At 43.7% G+C, this 20,600-nt stretch overlaps 1 protein-coding gene and 1 non-coding gene across 2 annotated transcripts in view; both read right to left on the bottom strand.

Annotated features, from left to right (window-relative positions):
• PUM1 (pumilio RNA binding family member 1) overlaps window positions 1-20,600 on the bottom strand; it is a 126,839-nt gene that overhangs the window by 30,011 nt on the left and 76,228 nt on the right. Inside the window, exons 8-14 of the mRNA XM_077763553.1 lie at window positions 15,747-15,840; window positions 13,884-13,985; window positions 9,447-9,598; window positions 4,460-4,598; window positions 3,026-3,169; window positions 1,780-2,076; window positions 460-696 (exon numbers count right to left, since the gene is read on the bottom strand). Coding sequence (XP_077619679.1) covers window positions 460-696; window positions 1,780-2,076; window positions 3,026-3,169; window positions 4,460-4,598; window positions 9,447-9,598; window positions 13,884-13,985; window positions 15,747-15,840 — 1,165 coding nt within the window. The remainder of the gene's footprint in view (window positions 1-459; window positions 697-1,779; window positions 2,077-3,025; window positions 3,170-4,459; window positions 4,599-9,446; window positions 9,599-13,883; window positions 13,986-15,746; window positions 15,841-20,600) is intronic.
• Window positions 4,267-4,344, bottom strand: LOC144231164 (small nucleolar RNA SNORD103/SNORD85). Its single transcript, XR_013334996.1, has one exon. It is a non-coding gene; the product is annotated as a small nucleolar RNA SNORD103/SNORD85 (small nucleolar RNA).

Genomic DNA, 20,600 nt, shown 5'->3' with positions numbered 1-20,600 from the left:
GGCAAATTTTTTTAATAGAATGTTTTCTGTGGAAAAGATATTAAGCATAAACGTGGGGGGAGGGAGGGAGTCTGAAAAATAAGGCAAAATATTAATTGTGATCTTTCAGTGGTGACACAAGGTGAGCACATTCTCTGTCTGTGTCTCTGTGTTTCCCAGCTTTGCTGAAATGGACCTGTACTGGGTTCACAGTGAAAGACTCCCATGTGTAGCCCAAGAAGATGTTCAGACGGAAGCTGAAGTGCATGTACAGGGGATGCACCCAAACTCAAATAACCCCCGAGCTGCTGTGCTATCTAGGTACAGCCTAAATAACATGAGGCACTTAAGGAAGGCCCGGAACACCCAGGACACTCCTGGGACAAAGGGACTGTCCTTTGCTTATGCAAAGTACTTGTAATGTCATCAGTGGCAAGAGATTTCTAGAGTTCAAGGTGGTGTTAGAGTAATGGTTCTTACCCAGGTTTAAGCTTGAAGAGGATCCATGTGAAGAGAGGGAAGGAGGTGGTGTCTGTGAATGTCCTGGTCCCTGACTAGGGAGAGGCATGCCCACGGGTCCAGGAGAGGAGGAAAAGCTAAGGCCGTTATAAAAACTGTGTCCAATGGGGGTCAAGCTGCTCGATGTCCTCTTATAAAGGTCACTGCTGCCAGTCAGGGAGTCACGGCGGGAGCCACTGCCAGTGTTGGAGTTTGCAACTAAAATGGAATTAAAACAATGCAGATAAGAAAAGGCCTGTTCTTTGAAGAACAAGCCCAGTGACCTGTCCCTAACACTCTGATCCAGACTCCTTACCACCGCAGATTTGTCAGCAGAGACAGCCTAACTGCTCATGTGGCAGCTCGAGGGGCAGGTGAAGTAAAAAAGAGGACATGGCTCGGTTTAACATGGAACTTTTGTTCAAACCATCACACGAAAGCTAAATTTACCTTCCTTTGGTGTCACATATTATGGGGTGGGGATGGGTTAAAAAGCTCTGACGGCCACATAAGCTATGGAAAAGGTGAAAGAAAATGGGCTAGAAAGAATGCCTTTCATCGACCCAAAGGTTCTAGTAGAAAAATGGAGTACAGGAAAAAAGATCCGTAAATGGGGTGCTGCCCCACTACACAAGACTTACATATGAAAGCCTGTTTTCTCAATGGGTTCAATCAAGAGTTACTGCTAGCCCCCAATTCCAATTTAAGATTCTCGCTCCCAAACATGCCCTTCTGTGCTAAGATCACGTTGTTTTACAAACACTGCAATTATCCCATTGTTTCCCTTACTACTCTCCTGCTTTTTCCTCCCATCAAAACATTAAAAAATATCTTGGTCTAATTTCCTTCTTCCCACTTTGCCATAATATCCACCTTAATTCTCCTCAAAAGACTGGAGAAAACTCCTGACTCTTTAAGGCCCGCAGACTGTGGGGTACACTCCCCTGTGGTCTTTGGTAAGTCCTCCTCCCTCAGTGTTTAATATCCACATTTCTACACTTTCTTCCACGTTCTTCCCAGTGCCTGCAAAAATCTCCCCTGGTTTTCCGATCCCTGAAACAAATCAACCCTGAGAGTATAAATTAGAAGCGACATGAGCATAAACCTGAAATCAGCCCCCACTCTAAAACTTGATTTTAACAGTCCATCATCTCAGCTACGTGGGACGGCCGGATTCCCCCGGGGGTCGGTCCAGACCTGCCTGGGGTATCTGTCCAGGGTTCCATGCATTGTCAGTGTTCCACAAAGATTGTAAAAATAATTAAAATTCGGTTTTAACAGCACATAAAGTCTGATTTCTACCTGCTGTTCCAAACCCTCCGAGGGCTGATCCCAGGGTGGCGCCGAGAGAACTGCTACTTCCAAATCCCAAGGACGTGTTGGCAGGCTGGGCTGAGCCCTGGGAGAAGAGGGAGCTGCTCTGTGAACTGCTGCTCAGAGAGTTGTTGCCGTAGAAAGAGCTGGACGCCAGGCTGTTACTGGGCTGCTGCTGGGGCTGGGGCTGGGGCTGCTGGGTTCCTAAAGGGCGAAATGGTCCATTTGTTGTTCCAGCAAGACCACCGGCTGCTCCATTTGCTGAAGCTGCGGCCGCTGCAACAGCTACGAAGAAGAAAGCAAACCATTGGGCTGTGAAAGGGACTGGCTGCCTTCCCCAGCCACGGCGTCATCCTTCTGAAAACCCTGTAATGCAGTCCCGTCTCTTCAAAGTGGACATGAGCCTTGTAAAGAGCTACACAAATCTGCCTTTGATCCCTTCATCTGCAGCTTCTATTTTCTATTTCTGCTTCCAATTTGAAGTGAATATACCACGGAAGCCAAATTCACTATGGTGGTAGTTTTCAAGAATCTGCAGTTTAAAACAGGTACAGATGTCAAACATAGCTGTTTTAAATACAACTGCTTCCTAAAATCTCAAGTTCCACAAATATCATTGTTGAGGACTTTTCCAGAGCGCCTGTCATCAATATACTCAAGTCCCTCAAATTCCTGAACATGCTGCTCTCTCCTAGAGGTTCCCGCTATCGTTCCTAAATGTATGTTCCTGCTATAGACACACACACACACACACACACACACACACACAGAGCTTAAAATAAAACCCCATTTATCATTTACCCTCCCCCATCAAAACCTACTGCTCTGCCACCTCTTGCTATGCCCTCTGTCCCACCCCCACCCCAAAAAACAAAACCATAAGAAAAACAAAAAACAAACAAAAAAAACCCACAGTATCTTAGAGTAATGAAAATAATGACATGAATTTCTGTGAAATTAGCCTTGGGCTTCTGCCAACGGTGCCATTCTGTGTGAGTGATCCAACTTCCTATGTTCTCGGTGGACCAGGCCCTTGCTGCTCACCAGCTGGTACATGGCTGTCAACAGAATCTATCGAGGTCACTTGCTGCTTCTGCTTTTCTCTTTGAAATACTACAGGGCAGAACGGCTATACTGAGAACTGTCACATAAAGTACATGTCACCATGCCAGAAGGACACCATCCGTTGCCCAGTTCGGCTCTCTGACAGGAGTTCACGGAGAGGGAAGCTCACCTGCTTGAGCGGCTGAGGAACTGATGATGACTGGGGCGGGAGCCACCAGCCGCACGGGAGCCCCGAGACCGTTCCTCGCCCCCGCATTCACCACGAGGGCGCCGGTTTGGTCATAGTAAGCAGCAGGAGCCAAGACCGGGTAACCTGGGAATGCCGAGCCACATGTAAGTATTTGGGAAACTGCCCATGTCCCCAGGCGCCAGCACACTGTCAACAGTCACAGATTTGGCCATGGGGACAGATGGATGCAGAATTCTATCCTGGCTTTTACTCCCTGGACAGTGGTAGGACCCTGAATCTCCGAGCAGCCGTTTCCCCAGCAAGGATGATAATAATACCTGCCTCATAAAATTCTTGAGATGATCAGAGGAGGAATGTGCAAGATCTCGCATGGCGTCTGGCACAGGAGGGTACATTATTATTCATCATCTGCTAAGTGTCAGAAAGGGAATTCAGCAGGCCAGGGAACACCTGTGCTCTTCAAAGTGCTAACCAAGGTTATCACCAGAACTCATACACTGACAATATTTTACAGTTTCCCTGACTATGAAAATAACAGAGGGTACAAATGATTACAACAATCATAGTATTTTAATACCTCTTAACAGTCTAAGCACAAATATCTTGCAAGTTACCAGGTAAAATCTAGACACGCTTCAAATGATAGGATCTTTCAGCACGTCATGGAATCTCCAAGTCCTACTGAGGCACAGGGGAAATTACAGGGGACTTCCTAGTGATATCTGAAATGCTGAGTAACTCATACAAGAAACGATGCAGGTTAAAGTTACTCGGTGAAATTCCTAAGTAGATCAATTAATGTGGCTGTGCTCCAGGATCGGTAAGAATCCGTAAGTTTATGCTGAGGTCTCACAAGGACCTGTTTCAAAGGAAGCAGCACAGATTACTTCCAACCAAGGCAAAGAATAGGACCAGGTGACAGTGAGCCAAGAATAACGTCCACTCAGGGTAAAGATCAATCCCAGGGAGGGAGCTACGAAGCCCCTCGGCTGTCGGCTCAGGAGAAATCCCAGAAATGTAAAGGATGGCCCCTCAAGGAACACCAGGAACTTCTTCCATGATGCTGTTCAAAGACATCAGCATGAAGACTGGGACCCTGGAGTGACGCCAAAGTAGCCTGCCCACTCCTTCCAGCATCCCTAAGCCTAAGGGAGAAGGGGTCCCCACCGAAGGAGAACGGCCTTTCCCAAGCACTGTGTGGAGACACACGCAAGACTGAGACTGGCTCAGAACAATCAGGTGCTCTCATCAACGAACTATGGTCTCAGTGAGGGCAAGTGTGTGTCATCCCTGCCAGTTCCCAATCATGACAAGCCTATGCGAGCTGAAAGGGCCGCCTGTTCTTCGCTCAATCTCCCCCGACAAGCAGCCTGGTTTTCCCTCGAAGCATTAGGACCAACAGTGCAGCCTCACCTGGCATGCCTGCAGCCAGGCCTTGTCCAAAAGCAAGGGCAGAATTCACTGCTGCAGCTGCCACTAGTGGATCTGTTTGCTGTCCCTGCTGGTTCTGATTTGGGGTCAAAGGACGCTGGCTGGCTCCTCCACGGAGAACCTGGGAGACAGAAATAAATCAACTATTTTCTTCTCATTGTAAATACCTAAGACCCACCATGTGCTTAAGTTGGGTCCACTTTTCAAAACTGGTTGTTGTAAACCATTCTTCCTATACTGTTTTATATGGCATGGCTGGTCAGATAAAATTCAATTAACAACATTTCATTTAGTGAAATCTTATTCTACCATTCTTAAACATTACTGCCTTTATAAGCAGCCAAAAGCATATAAAGTGAGGATTCGTTAATCAAATACTTAATGCCTCCCATCTGGCAAGAGACAAAGCAACGGACAAGACAGACAACTAAGTCTACAACACAGGGTCAGTGCTCTGACCCAAAGTGGGTGGAAGCAGAGGAGGCTGGAGTGGGAAGGAGAGTGTAGACAGAATAAACAGGGGTATTGCACCCATGTAATTAGATTAAAATAGCTGTGTTTAAAGGGAAAACACACACACACACACACACACACACACACACACACCAAAAAGTCTGTATTTTTTTTTATGGAATATGAGACTATCTTCTCTACCCTATAACACTATTGGTATTCAACAAGGCCGAAATAGCCCCAAATGAGCTCACCAGACTTGATTTCAGAGGCCTCTGAGCTGTTTCTACTTCTCCTCTCATACATTTCACAACCGACAGCAATGTAAATGGAGATGTGTCAAGAACACTGCCATTTCAGAACAGAATACCACAGTTCTGCCACTGTGATGAAGGTCTACTTTTTATTAATGAAACGTGGGTATCAAAATGCTGGTAATCATTCTTTTTCTGAATGCTCTTAAGAATCTACTCCATGTGATCTATATACTCCAGTAAGTAAAAATGCAAAACCCAGACCAAGGCTAAAATTATAAAATGCATTTTGCAATGTTCTCCAAAGGCAAAGTTCTTCTCAGATGACTTTCACTATCACTCTGCTATTTATAAAAGTCAGACATATGGTCAGGAACCTGGGTACAGATTATTCTTGGTACCATTGGGTAAAAGAGAAACACCACTAACAATTTATTAAATGAGCCTAAGACAAACAACACCATTCACACTGGCAAGAAAAGAAGCGTAAACAATTAACTCCCAGTCTCTTTACTTCCTTCTCTGTAAGATTAGTGAGAGTAACAGCTGATCCTGCAAATATGTTGGGAGGATCATAATGGATTTCGGCAAAAGGCATAATACCTGGTACCCAGGAGATAATCAATAACCAATAGCTACTTACTATCAAAATATTTCTTTGTTTGTGACCTAAGGAATCTAACAGGCTTTATTTACAAGAGAAAGAGTGCTTCGATCCACATAGACAGAAGAGTCAAATGAGGCTGCCCAGGGAAATGTCTGCACTGAGATACAGAAGCACTCTCACTCTTCGAAAGGTAAACAGCATGTACACATATATGGCAAATACTAATAGTTCAAGAACTAATGCAACATCGAGGGGTGATGGGCATGGAGGAGGGCACTTATGGGAATGAGCACCGGGTGTTATATGGAAACCAACTTGACAATAAACTATTAAAAAAAAAGAAAGGAACTAGTACNGTTATATGGAAACCAACTTGACAATAAACTATTAAAAAAAAAAAAAAGAACTAGTAAAACATCAATGAAACCATCATTACCACTGGGCATTGTGAACTAGGCTTTTGTTTGGTTAGGAGTTGTATGGAAGGTCAGGGAACGGGGGAATGGACAATGTGCCTGAAGAAAGAGATAGTCCAGACTACTGACCCCGGTTTTAATGAGGAGATCAACGTTGTTTCCTGTATGTCCACTCTCTAGAAATCTGTGTGGGACCCTGACGATTAATCAAAGGTATTAAGTCTGCTGCCAATATGCATATATTTTCATTTCATCAGTAGTTATCAAGTTTGGATTTTATGGGGAAAAAGTGTGTAAAATTTACAAGTAACACTTTAACATAAGTTAAATAATAAGATCTAATAAGATCACAAAAATTACTTTGTAAAGCATCATTCTGGGTGTTAGCTTACTCTCTCTATGACGTAAAAGCTATTAAATTCAAATTTCTTTTCAAAGGTATCGATTTAAATAGAGCATCTGAGATCTATCAATACTTGATACTCAAGGACATGCTCAATGAGGATATTTTAATTAACAATCATTCATCCTTCGATAGTTCACCATGCTCAGTAAGAATTATCATCTACAGTCTCCCCCATTCTAGAAAGTTCACAAACTGTTCTAAACACTTCTCTCTCAGGGCGCCTGGGTAGCTCAGTTGCATAAGCATCCGACTTTGGCTCAGGTCATGATCTCCCGGTTCATGAGTTTAAGTCCCGCGTTGGGCTGTGTGCTGACAGCTCAGAGCCTGGAGCCTGCTTCAGATCCTGTGTCTCCCCCTCTCTCCGCCCCTCCCCTGCTCATGCTCTGTCTCTCCCTCAAAATAAATAAACATTAAAAAAATATTTTTTTTAATCTCAACGCTTCTCTCTCAAAATGCAGTGTCTAATATCAAATCACCAGGTCTGCCAACGTGTGCTTGGCTTCAACCCAACACCCAAGGAGATTCTCTTTAGCAAACACTTGGATAGGAAAGAACAAAACTTTTATCAGGTGTCAAAGGAACCTTCAAAAGGGATGAAAAAGGAATCAGGAGTATGATGGAGTAGCTAAAATATCACTGACTGCAGAAAGTTCCAGCAATTAGGTGTGGAACAGTTACCATGCCTAGAACACAACAAAGGCTTTCTGATTAAAATGTAAAGGCCAGAAAGGTCAAAAGCAAAGTTTAAAAAGGGCCTCTCGTTTCAAGGACTATGACAAAGGACTTCACCAAGAAAATCGTATTTTCCTGGAACAACTGAAACAGAAACAGACAAAAATAACTTTGGAACTAAGCTGTGGCTGCTTATTAAAAAGCAATGTCAATAACCTTTTCTCCACAGGGTCTGTAACTGTGGGTGACAGAAATCCCTGAAATGCAAATGACTGCCATGCCCATCTGACCGCTAAGGAGACAGCCTCTCTGAATACAGAGTGGCTGTGCTCCTTGACCCTTAGGTGCAACCAGGCCCAGGGAAAACAAAGGCCAGACCTCAGGTTTTCCAGAACTCTGAACATCACAACATGGTCAGAACATAACACAAGTTGTAACATTATATACATTTTTGTTCAAATCTTAACAACTTAATATTTGTGTGACCCTGGCCACACAAATTTTATTTCCTCAAACTTATGCAGGGAAGTCATATAATCTATCAGAATTAGAATAAGCAAAAGAAATTATATGTGGAACACTCAGCTTTATTTTTTTCTAAGCACTCAGCTTTAAGCAAAAAGCTTTCAGTAAGAAGTACTTCCTACTATTTTTCTTGTGCACTCTGTTAGAACTAATTTGAAAACATAGCAATTAGCTCTGTCTTCCAAATCCACAATTATGTGGCAGCCATTTAAACATAAAGTTCATCATACAGATAAATACTGACTCTCCACCAATACTAAGCCCTTCAGCTTAGTAACAGGGATCACCCATTATGGCGACGAAGTATCTGCTGAGTTCCCTTACAAATCCAGCACAAGAAATGTACCTACTGCAAAGAAAATCGTGCGTTAGCTTCCAAAAATTTATCTTACTATAAAACGGCTGATCTTACTGTAACATCTTACTGATGAACTGGCTAGAATTTCAAGACCTGAGTTTTTCTATAATTTTATGGAATCTAAAATGTTAAATATATACTCTCTTAGTGAGACTAGTAAAAACCTAACCAATTCTTGTTGGCTTCACATCATGTGCGTGTCTGTGAGCATGATGTGTTGCCTCAAAAGGCAGCTTTGACAATGTGTACCAAAGCCCAACTGTTCATTGTATTTGCACGGAAAGCAATTCTACTTTCAGGAAGTTATTCCACAGAAATAATCATACACTTATACAAAGGATATCAGTCCATCTTTTTTATAACATCAAAATATTGTTAAGCTAAATATCAAGTAATAATAATAAACTGGTGAAATAAAGACTGGCATCCTCTGATACACATAAATATAGCTAGTAAATATTTCTAGAAAGCATTAAATAACATGGAAAATTGTAAAAATGGTAAAAGCTCAAAACTGTGGACAGCAGAACCCTGACTTTGTCAGAAGTTACATAATAAAGCTAAAATGACAAATACCAAGCATTAATATTATTTTTTCCTCACATGAGGATTTATTCTTTGTGTTTTCTCATTTATCACAATTTTTAGCAATAATAGGTGTTTTCAATATGGAACCCAACTTGACAATAAACTATTTGTTAATAAATAAATAAATAAATAGGTGTTTTCTAGTAAGCAGGAGAAAATGACCTATTCAAAATAAAAAGGCATACTTTAGTTTCACTGGTAATTATTCTTTCCCAACTCATTAAAAAGCTCCTATGACTCTGAGTTAATAGACATAATAGGTTTAAAGATCTGTATCCAGTTCAGCTGGTGTTCTCAATATTAGCAGTCCGGAGAACGGGGACCTCCCCTTTGGTGGCGAGCTGTCTGCGGGCAGGCAAAAGCGGCTCTACGAACAGGGTTTAGAAGGCGATACGCTGTGGCAGAAGGCAGCTCTTGCCAGCGGCAGAAGTACTCACTTTGCCACTTGCTAACCGTGTACCCTCAACCGCACGATCCTCTACAGTCTTCTCATGCACAATCTCACGATCGTACCTAGTTACACAGGGTTACACGGGGTAAGCCCTGCTGAGTCTGAGCCTGAGCCCAGGAAACATACCAAGGGAGAACTCGCCCAGTCACAGCATTTCTCTATGAGAAGCAACATTACCCATTAACAACAGCCGAGGACTCAAAGTCACGCTTAGATGGGTAGATTCTGTTCACACCTACCTGCTGCTGCCCTTGCTGAGCCTGCGGGGTGGTCTGCTGGTTGGCAGAATTGGTTGCTGCCGCGGCTGCAGCTGCTTGCTGCTGGAAAAGACTGGCAGGGTAGACTCCCCAGGGAGTGACTCCATAATACTGGTGAGGGACCACAGCCGGGCCTAAAAATACCAAGAGAAAGGTAAGGAAGTTTAGACCAGTTAGAATCCACTCAGAGTTTCCAAAGATTACTTCAGACTCAACCTCAACAGACTCTAATGTAAAATATTAAGGATATATGGGTTCAGGGGTGCCTGGCTGGCTCAGTCGGTTAAGAGTCCAACTTCAGCTCACGTCATGATCTTGTGGTTCATGAGTCTGGTCCCACAATGGGCTCTGTGCTGACAGCTCAGAGCCTGGACCCTGCTTCAGATTCTGTGTCTCCTTCTCTTGCTGCCCCTCCCCTGTTCCTGCTCTGTCTCCCTCTGTCTCTCAAAAAATAAACGTTAAAAAAATTTTTTTTAATTAAAAAAAGAATATACAGATTCATTCTAGCTGATCGTGGATTGCTTTTTAAAAAGCAGAAAATATTTTTATATTTTTATAAGAGCCTTCTGAAGTAATATACTCCAGACCAAGAGGAAGAAGCTAGTGAAGGACAGAACATTAAAAAAGGGAGAGTAACTGATCAAAGTCGGAAAGGAAAGGTTTAAGGACGAGGGAACTGCCCTTGGCTCGGGAAGAAGGCAAAAGGCCTGTGCTTCCCTGAGAAAGCAAGGACATGGGGGAGACAGAGACAAAGTTTGTTATTTGAAGGGAAATAAATGGAGAGTCTGCGTGCATCAAGTGAAGGAAGAGAACAAGAGATTAAGTGTCCCCTGCTCTCAAGGGTAAGGATGGCACCCAAGGTGACCGACAGGGACAGGGGCCATGGTGCTTCATGAACTCCCGAAGCAGGAAAACCCATCAGGCTTTGACAACATGACCCAGACATGGCACCGAACCTCCCAGTTTCTAAGAGGCTTGGTTCTCCCTGTTCCTGTTTTGGAAGCCATTCAACACAACTATATTCAGACACTGATAATTTGAAATTCTGAATTCAAGTCACTGTTGAAAAGAAACAGAAACTAAACCCTGAATTCTTACAGACCTGCTGAGTATCCTAAATAAAACTAAGCCTTCTGCTTCAACCTAAGTTATCTGTTCACCATCTTCGCGGAGGCAGCCCGGAGGTAACAGAGCTACGCAGAGAGCAGCCTGGGTGTGGCAGGAGTCTAAGCCACAGAACTCTCTGAAGACGGTAGCAAGAAACACCGAAGCCACACTGTGCCGACAAGACAAGGGCTCAGGGCCAGCCTCTCGCATCTGCTGAACCACATCTCCGGTGAGGAGTTTCTAAAAGCACAGAACTTAAAATATTTGTAACCTGACTGAATAATAACAGTGCCTTTAGACAGAATTCCAAGGAGCTATTTCAAATGTATCTATCCTGACACAGTAGCTAATCCTGTAGAAACATATATTTCATTAAGTCAAAATAAACTGGAACATGTGTTTTGTTTCCCACTTTTAAGCTTCCAAAATACAAATAAGTCAAATTACACCCCTGCCCGACATTGCTCTGACATTTCTAATTTGGTGCTTTCTGTACCTGTGGGCTTAGCCAAAAAGCAGCTCTGTTTATAGGGCAGCCTGCTGTGAAATACTACATCTGGGTGCAAAATGAAGATGCTGCTGCTTAGAAAAGCTAGGTTACAGTAGGAGCGATTTTTTTATCATAAGCAAGAGAGTAAAAAATGTTTAACTCCTCAGAACCTGAATAGTCTAAAACACCATACCTCCAAGTTAGAGAATGGGGGGCCCCCAAACTCATCTGACTAGTGTTTACAAAGTGGGGTGGTCTTGGCCATTCACAGAAAAGAACGACAGAGAAATCAACAGTGGAGATCTCACCTATGCCTTAGCTTCCTCACCTACAAATGGCTATCGTGAGGAAGAGGGTGTTGCCACATCCAAAGTGAAAGGCTGGACCGCACTCTGCAATGACAATCTCCACCAAAAGTCAACAAAGCCACCTTCAACTGTGTAGACTGCTGCTACCATAAACTTTTATACGATCCTCTTTTTCTCAACTAGCATTTCTACCACTGTCCCTGGCTTCACGGCCACTGACTGCATTTAGGAAAATACCCCCAGGTGCATCATCAACTGGGCGGGGTTCATCGGGATGCCTGCTCCAATACCTGGGTGATAAACACCCCACAGGCATATGCAATGTCAGAGTTTAGCTGGTGAACATTCCTGGTTCTGTGTGAAAGAGCTGACATCTTTTTCAGTCTGGCTTAGTGATGAATACAAAGATCAGGACACTTACCACAAAACCATGATCTCAATGAAGGCAGGTATGTCTTCCCTAAGACTAGTTCCTTGTTTTAAACAATGTACAGTAAGTTAGCAAAGCACAGAAAGTACAGAGAAGACAATTCAATGCAGTGGGGACACCGTACACTACAGTAAAGTGCGTGCACGGACTGGAAGTTGGACCTGTTCAAACCCCAACTCTGTAAAAGTGAAGTAGTGTGACCTTTGAAAAAGGTAGCTCTCTGAGCCCCAAATTCCTAATCTGTAAAATCCTTATCCAACAACTTCTATAAAATAACAGCACTTAGCACAACCACCTGGTGAACGGTTAATAAGGGCTAAATAAATATTAATGATGGTTACAGAGATCATTCTGCTAGAAAAGACTTCTATTTCCCCACAGGCGAGGGGCACAGAGGAACTGTACTACATACATGACCACCAAAGCACATGCTATTTGCAACAACATGGATGGAACTGGAGAGTATTATACTAAGTGAAATAAGTCAGAGAAAGAGAGAGATGTTTTTGCTCATGTGTGGAATTTGAAAAAGAGAAGACCATAAGGGAAGGGAAGGAAAAATAAGTTACAGAGAGGCAGACAAATCATAAGAGACTCCTAAATACAGAGAACAAACTGAGGGTTGATGGTGGTGGGAGCTTGGGGGAGCGGGAAATGGGTGATGGCACTGAGAGGACACTCTGGGATGAGCACTGGATGCTGGATGGAAACGATGAATCACGGGAATCTACCCCCGAAGCCAAGACTACACTGTATACACTGTATGTCAGCTAATCTGACAATAAATTATAAAAAATAAAATAAAATCAAGATCTGCTCCCGTCTTTCAAAACAATAAAACCATGCTAAAATGTGAACAGTTCTAAAGAAAATAAGAAATTCTATACTGTACATTTGAGTTCATAATGGCAAACTGCATGCTAGATAATAGGATATTACAATAATACTTCGTCACGATTAACGTGAGTTAGAGCGATCTGGAAGACATGTACTTGGTCCTAACGTTGAATTCAATTTACCAGAAGCGTGTGACCCTTTCATGGTGTCAGCACCTGTGCTACAGGGAGCAGTGACAGAGCGGCCTCTGCTTCAGAACGAGTTCAGTCCTAAGGGGGAAACAACCACTCACCTATACATCCATCAGCAAATAAACAACAGGGAAAAATGGAGGTGGGGGAGCGGTAGCAAAGGAAGGCTCTCTAGGGGATGACAATGCCAGCTACTGAGATTCCCAGACAAAGAACGGGAAGAGTTTATTCTAGAGGACTTAAGAGACCGCAGTGTGCAAAGACATGGAGACCGACGCCAGTGTGGGGTGTGCAGCAAGCTGAAACTCATTTAGCACAGCGAGAACGCACGGAGGGCCTGTGAGCGCCCATCAGGAGACGGGGGAAAACGGTACACACGTAGAGACATCTGTATACAAGTCACAGAGAGATCAGAACCCTACACACAGTGGGTCCCAGGCTTCACTGACCCTCAGAATGCTTTGGCACCTCCTGAAAAATTGTGATTCCAAGGAACAGCACTCCCCCCCCACCGCCAATCACGATGGAATAATCAGCCATGTTTAACAGCTGAGGCATGCTGTTGGGCTGGATAAGACAGAAATCGGTGAGGGGCTGCTTCTCAGAAGTCAAACTGGTGATGGGTTAAAACTGAAAGGTGAAAAGTTAAGATCTATGTTTAAGATAGTTTTCTTGAACAATCGGGGGTGGGGGAGACATTAGGAATATGTAAGTGAGAACAGCTGCTACAGTCTAGACAAAGCGTGTAAGGACCTGGATATGGCAGACACAGGTAGTAGGAAGGGGAGAAATTCCCGAAAGATCTACAAGACAACAGTGGCTCCAGGAATCACAAATGCCTCCATAGGAGGCAGCTCATTACTCTGCCTTTGGATATGTTCGAGTCTGAGGTGACAGCTAAGGAGAGCTCTCCGGCTGGCAGGGCGAGGACACCGTAGGGAACCAGGAGAGCAGTCTCCACCAGAGGCCTGGATTCAGGGCAGAGCACAGAAAGCGCGCCGGCCGACACGGCGTCTCCGCCGGGGGTAGAGGCCCACACGCAGCAGGGCACCTCACCTAGCGTCGCCGCCGCAGCCAGTCCAGCCGTGTAGGGGTCCGTCCCCGGGGGAGCAGCGCTGATGATGTACGGATTGGGGACAAACGCAGCGGGCGCTAAACCTGCTGAAAACACACCTGTCAGTAAAAACAAACCCAACTAAAACTGCAACCCTAGCAAATACCTGCACAGTTTAGCTACTCAACTCCAGGCTGCAGGTGAGAAAAAAAAGAAAAAAAAGACATGATAGGCTGAGAGGAAAGAGGGCTTTTTTAAAAGATAAAATAATTCCTACACTAAAGATTAGGGCGATGTTTATCTACCATCTTTTTACCATCTTTTTTTAGTTTTAGTTTTTACTTTTGCTAACAATTTAAACTGTTATGCAGTTTTAAATTCAGCACAATTTCTCAAAGACTATTAACAATTCTAACTGGTTAAAATAATTTAAAAGACTTTACAATGGGATGGAAAGAATAATTTATTTCCATTTAAAACAATTTTCCAGGGGCCCCCTGGGTGGCTCAGTCGGATGAATGTCTGACTTCAGCTCAGGTCATGATCTTGTAGTCGGGCTCACTGCTGTCAGCCTAGAGCCTGTTTTGGAACCTCTGCTCCCCCCTCCCCCTCAAAACTAAACAACCGCTTATAAATAAATAAATAAATAGGGCCATCTGGGTGGCTCAGGCAGTTTAGCGTCTGACTCTTGATTTTGGCTCAGGTCATGATGTCAAGTTTTGTGAGTTTGAGCCCCTCATCAAGCTCTGTGCTAGCAGAATAGAGCCTACTTAGGACCCCCTCTCTCCTCTCTCTGTCCCTCCCCTGCTCATGCTCTTTCTCTCTCTCTCTCTCTATCAAAATAAATAAACTTACAAAAAGTATTTATAAATAACAATCAAACAATTTTTCAGGGATGCCTAGAGCATTCCACTCTTGATTTTGGCACCCAGGGTCGTGGGATCGAGCCCCACATCAGGCTCGACACTCTGTGTGGTGTCTGCTTAAGCTAAGATTCTCTCTCTCCCTTTGCCCTTCTCCCCTACTCGCGCTCTCTCTCTCTCTAAGATTACAAAAAAAAAAAATTCCAAACAGCTTTTCTCAACGAAAATGTATGGGTATTTATTATGATTAGTATCTACAATCTACAACTGTTAAGTTAAACCAGACCCAGGCCAAGGCCGTTCCCACCTGGCCTTGCAATACATCTAGGCTGGAAGCTTCTCTTCCACAGCACACCACAATCCATGCTTGGAGAGGTCCTTCTATTCAACCATGTCATTTTGACACATTAAAAAAAAAATTCTACATGTACTTGTTTACATATACAGCACTTTGTTTCAGAGAGACCTTGAAAAGGTGGGGGGGAGAAGGGGAGCAGTAAGACAAAATGTACATCAGAACATTAACCACCGCTACAGGAAAAGGGCAAACCTACTTTAAAAACCAGTAATTAAATGAGAATACTTTTTAAGATCGTCAGTACATGCTGCCTGGAAAACGGACGTCCGGGTACCACCTGTGACGTAAGAAGATGTGAAGTCGATGTAGGCCCAGTCCAGACAACCCTAACAAGAACAAAGCTATTACTCTGTCATCGATTTCACCCAGTCTTACCAAACAGAGCTGATGCCAGTCACAACCGTACTTAAGTACTTAAACCCTCTGACAGCGGAGGCAGACCAGTACCTGCTCACTGAGGCCGCTTACAGGCTGAAGTCTAGAAGGCTGCCCAAAATAAAAAATGTGGCTGAAAGACAAGCGGACTAGAGGAGGAGGCCGTCTACTGAGGGCTCCGTCTGCTCTGGGTCACCAGCGGCCTGCACTGCCGGGGCCCTTGGGGCAGTGGGCGCACAGCAGCGCGGGGGCCGTGCCCCGGGACCTACCGATGTGAGGCTGGTGGGCCGCCGCCAGTGCGTACTGCTGCTGCTGGGCGGCCGTCAGCTGCTGCACGGCCAGCGCGTTCGGTCTTTGGAACAGCTGAAGAAAGAAAAGGATGCGGTGAGGTGAGAGAAACTGTCTCCTGGAATGATTTTAAACTTCTCTGAACAAAAATTTCTACACACCCTTGTTTAGGAATGCTACTTTAAACAAAAACGTTCTCATGTTCTATTCCGTTCCCATTCCGACGGCATCACGAGGCTTCACAGTTCTGCTTTCCCAGTCTTTCTTCACCTCAATCTGGTGCACCCAGTTCCCACATGCCGTCTACTTCCCAGGTGAGGTGTCCCCAGAAGCACACACACACGTACAAATGTCCTAGCAGCTGTCAATGGGTCCAGGGTCCAGCCTGATCCAAGGCGTACTCATAGAGGAAGTCTACTACAGAATGACTCACCCCACCCTGCCGCTGGTGCTGTTACCTCTCCTCAGCTCTTCTGAGAACCCCACACACACTTTGAATGAATCCTCACCTACTCACATTTTGGAAAGGAAAATGAAAAGTGTTCATTTCATCCCTGGCTGCCTCTTCCCGGGAAAACGATATTTACTGGATACCTTTCACAACTAGCAGCTTATCATAATGATGAAATTAGACAGCTGCCAACTTCTGGGAGCCCTCCAGTTTCCTGTTCTTTACGTGTAGGAAATCAAACAGCAGAAATAGGGCTGCTACTAACAAAACCTGGACTATGAGCTCAGATCTAGCACATTCCTTAATTTTTTTTTTTATGTTTATTTATTTTTAAGAGAGAGAGAGCACAAGCGAGCCTGGGGGAGGGCCCAAGAGAGGGAGACACAGAATCTGAAGCAGGCTCTGAGGCCTCTGGTCTGTCAGCACAGAGCCCAACGCGGGGCTCGAACTCACAGACCACGAGATCATGACCAGAGCCGAAGTCAGACACTTAACCGACTGAGCCACCCAGACCTAGCACGCTTCTTCATCCCCAAGAGAAGGAAAGGAGTGCAAAGACCCTGACACTAAGAATATCCCAAAATTCTATCCTAATGCAAAGCCAATCATCCACTCATTCATTCTACAAATATCAAGGACAAATAATACGTGCTAGGCATTGCACAAGGAACCAAGGATACAGCACTGAATAAAACGGTCATACATTTTAGGATGAATAGTACCAGTACAAAGACAGAGATTCTGGCTTGCCTCAACGTGCCTCCTTCCAAGGAGTCCTACTGAAAACTTCCTTATTCACTGAAATCAGACAGAGTGCTTACTGAAGTTTCCTCCCTAGAAAGGACCTTCACTCTACCTTCCTGCTCTTTCTATAGGAGTTTTCAACAACTCAGGTGGTATCACTAGATGATACATAACTGACCCCATGGATCTTGAATAATAGATTTCCTCATAAAGAGACTGTTTCCGTCATTAAAGATCACGTCATCCCACCAACTCAGCTTAAGTATCGCCAGCACTGGACTTAGGTGGGAGAGAGACTTCTGTGAGGAGACCATTTAAAATAAAAAGAAAACAAAAGAGGCCCTCTGGGTGGCTCAATCAGTTAAATGTCTGACTTCGGCTTGTGCTTAGTCTCTCTCAAAATAAATAAATAAACTTAAAAAAAAAAGTGATATTTTGAACATACTGACCAATTTTACCTGTTACCTCTCTTTGTAAATATTCATCTTTCTAACGACCAGGGTAAAACTAGCCTTTGTCTTTATGGTATGAAAGTAAATCAAAAATAACTATGTACAGATCTCAAGAATACTTTAGTTTTATTTTCAAGGTTAAAGAAAAAAGAACCTTCATTATGCTGCTGATAAAAACACAAGCACTACTTTAACAGGCATTGATTAAATAACAAGTCTTCAAAAGAAATACTGGAATTTATAGACCAACCTATCGAAACAATTATTCCCTCCAGGACGGGAGCCAATCAGTACTATCTGTAACTGTGATCCGGTGATTTCTGCCAGGTTGCTTTCACATGGCACTCTACCCAAGGACAGTGCCCCACAGTGTTCCTACCAACAGGAGGCAGTTCCCCTCAGAGGGGAGGGAAGCCAGGAAGGAGAAAACGTAACAGCAAAATGGTGCAAAGTTGTTTTTAAATTTTTTCCAAGGCTGTAAAAATACCTCATACTTTCACTAAATATCTACTGTGTCTTCAATGGGTCTCTGGAATTTTCCAAGCCTCAAACCTTTTGAAATATTTAACATCTCAGGACACTGCTCACACTAGTCTCTTCCCTCTGCACTTCTCTGCCCTGCTGCAAACAAAATCATTCATTCCACAAACATCTTTTGAGTACCTGTTATTAGCGAGGCACCATAACATGGAGCTAGGAAGCTAAAGACAGTGTGCTCAGAAAAGAACTCTTGAAGTTCTCTTCTCAACCAAAAACAGTACTCACTGCCATTCCATCTGACTTCTCACTTCATGTTTTTAACATGACATGTACCTCATTAAATGCTCACATACTGTATCCATATATACCCAGCGTGTGTAAATACCAACCGTTCTGGTGGTGCTCACCACCATGGAACCAAACTTTGAGAAGTAGAAACTACCACTTGTAACTAAAAACATCCAGACCCTACAAGAGCTCCCACACACCCTGTGTTTGAGAGCGGACTGATATCTTGGGGATTATGGTGAATAGAGAAGGAATTGTTTCCTTGAGTGCATTTTGCAGTAAACAATTAACAGAAGTAAATTATTGTCTACAGCAAGCAGATTTGATTATAGCATAGATTACAGCAATTCTGGCACATTCTCTTTATGTAAATGGTCCAATATTAACTGGAAATACAGGGTATTCAAAACAAAATTGGGTAATTGGCAAGTAATGGATTCCAAAGGATCCTGAAAAACTCATACAAATGCCATCTGCTGGGCAAACCACTGAGCTCTGTTAACATTTTCATCGTTTTCAGAAAGGAAGCCAATGGTAACTGAGAAACACAATACTGTGAGATTTGGAGAGAATGCTTGTTTTAAGGTTGGTATGATGATAAATGTGCCACTACTGATTACTACTTACTTGGGTAGAATTCTTAAGTTGTTCAAGAGACTAAATGCAAGGGAAAATATCAACCTTATCAAGGTTCCTAGTAAGAAACATTGAGGCATATTTGGAAACCACACAAGCAAGCTGATTTGACTCCCTTCTCTGTCATCTGTCACTACATGATCTTTCGAAAGGTACATGCAGGCTTTTCAGTCCAGAAAGGGGCATTCAAAAACACCCAGCATAGTGTTCAAAGATCAAAGATAGCTAATACTGTTATTATGTTATCAATAATACTTGTTGGCATAAAAACATTGTTATGAGGTTTGCAGAATGTAGACGAGTCATGCCTAAATATGGAGTTGGTGTGTGTGAAAGATTACCCACCCCCCAGCCCTAACCCTTCCCCCCCAAATAAAATGTCCCACCAGCCCTGGTTTTGACCAGTTTAAGGCTATATCCACAGTGGACAGGGGATAAGATAAGAGACTCTGGGGCCAGAAAGCCTAGATTTATATCTCAGCTCCAACACAGACTATGTGACACAGGGCAAGAGAACCTCTCTGTGACTCTTCTCTCGAACAGGGACAATAAAGACATGTCTAAATCATAAGGCTGCTGCAAGTATTAAAACTAATACATGTAAAGCACTTGGAACAGTCCCTTAGGTGTTCTCTCTGATGAATGGCACGAACACCCCTGTACCTACAGACACGGCCCTCTGTGAGTCAGCCGCTCCCCACAACAAGGTAGCCCCAGGATGAGGAAAGCAGAGGTCAAGACTCTTCAGAGTGAATGTTAAAGTCAAATTCCAATGAGTTCATCAGCACCAAGTGCTGTCAACAGGTCACAGAGATAACAGGGAAGGAAGAAAAACCTTTCTGTCTTGTTGCTGAAGAAAACTTGTTAGCATACATTCTATGCGGAGAAAACCACGAATGCAGCAGAATGGGAAGGGGAGACAAGCCCACGATCAAAAGGCTTTGTGTTTGCAGTACTAGGTCCAAATGACAGAGCCCAGAGCGAGACACGCGGACATAGGTGTTCGTATAGCTAGCAGTATTATGACCTTCAGTAACTCTCTCAACTTCATGAGGTCTTAATTTTCTTATCTGTAAAAACCTAATACCTGCTCCACCCCATGGGGCTGTTGTAAGCATTCACAGAGAAAGGCGATTCCAAACACTGAAGGTACTACATCAACAGTGGGACTATTTCTCTTTTAAGAAACAAGGTTTATCATGAGAGCCAGGCTTTAGTACATTAAGTATGTGAAAGTCTGCTACCGTGTGAGGCTTCCAGATCAAAGCCTGTTTTCAACCAGGTTATCTGAACAACTACAATGATGATGGACAATGACTTCTGGTTCAACAACTACATATGCTGCTGAATTTTTTAAGAAGGAAAGCTTCTTCACATTTCCTTAGCGGATGAAGAATCTGATTCCAAAATAATCTCTAAACAAGGTGGGAAAAACAAAACATGTCCTTCCACACCAAGTCAGTAAGTATCTTTTGAGAAAAATCATATAAAATTCAGCAAAGAACAATAAAGGCAAGCTTCAGGTGGCCAGCCTGCCAGTGAAAGGCAGTATTTCCCAGGGACTGCACAGAACAATGAAAACGTCCTCCTCACTTGTGAACGGAAAGGAAAGCCGAGAATATTAAGGGCCTGTATTAAAACTAGGTACGGGGTGCCTGGGTGGCTTAGTCGGTTAAGCGTCCGACTTTCGCTTAGGTCATGATCTCGCAGTTCATGGGTTCGAGCCCCGCATCGGGCTCTGTGCTGATTGCCAGCTCAGAGCCTGGAGCCTGTTTCAGTCTGTG

Source organism: Crocuta crocuta, unplaced genomic scaffold, assembly GCF_008692635.1.
Source record: "Crocuta crocuta isolate KB4526 unplaced genomic scaffold, BGI_CrCroc_1.0 scaffold214, whole genome shotgun sequence".
Lineage (NCBI taxonomy): Eukaryota > Metazoa > Chordata > Mammalia > Carnivora > Hyaenidae > Crocuta > Crocuta crocuta.
Note: the sequence above shows the minus strand (reverse complement) of the source record. Positions and strands in the feature narration are given on the sequence as shown.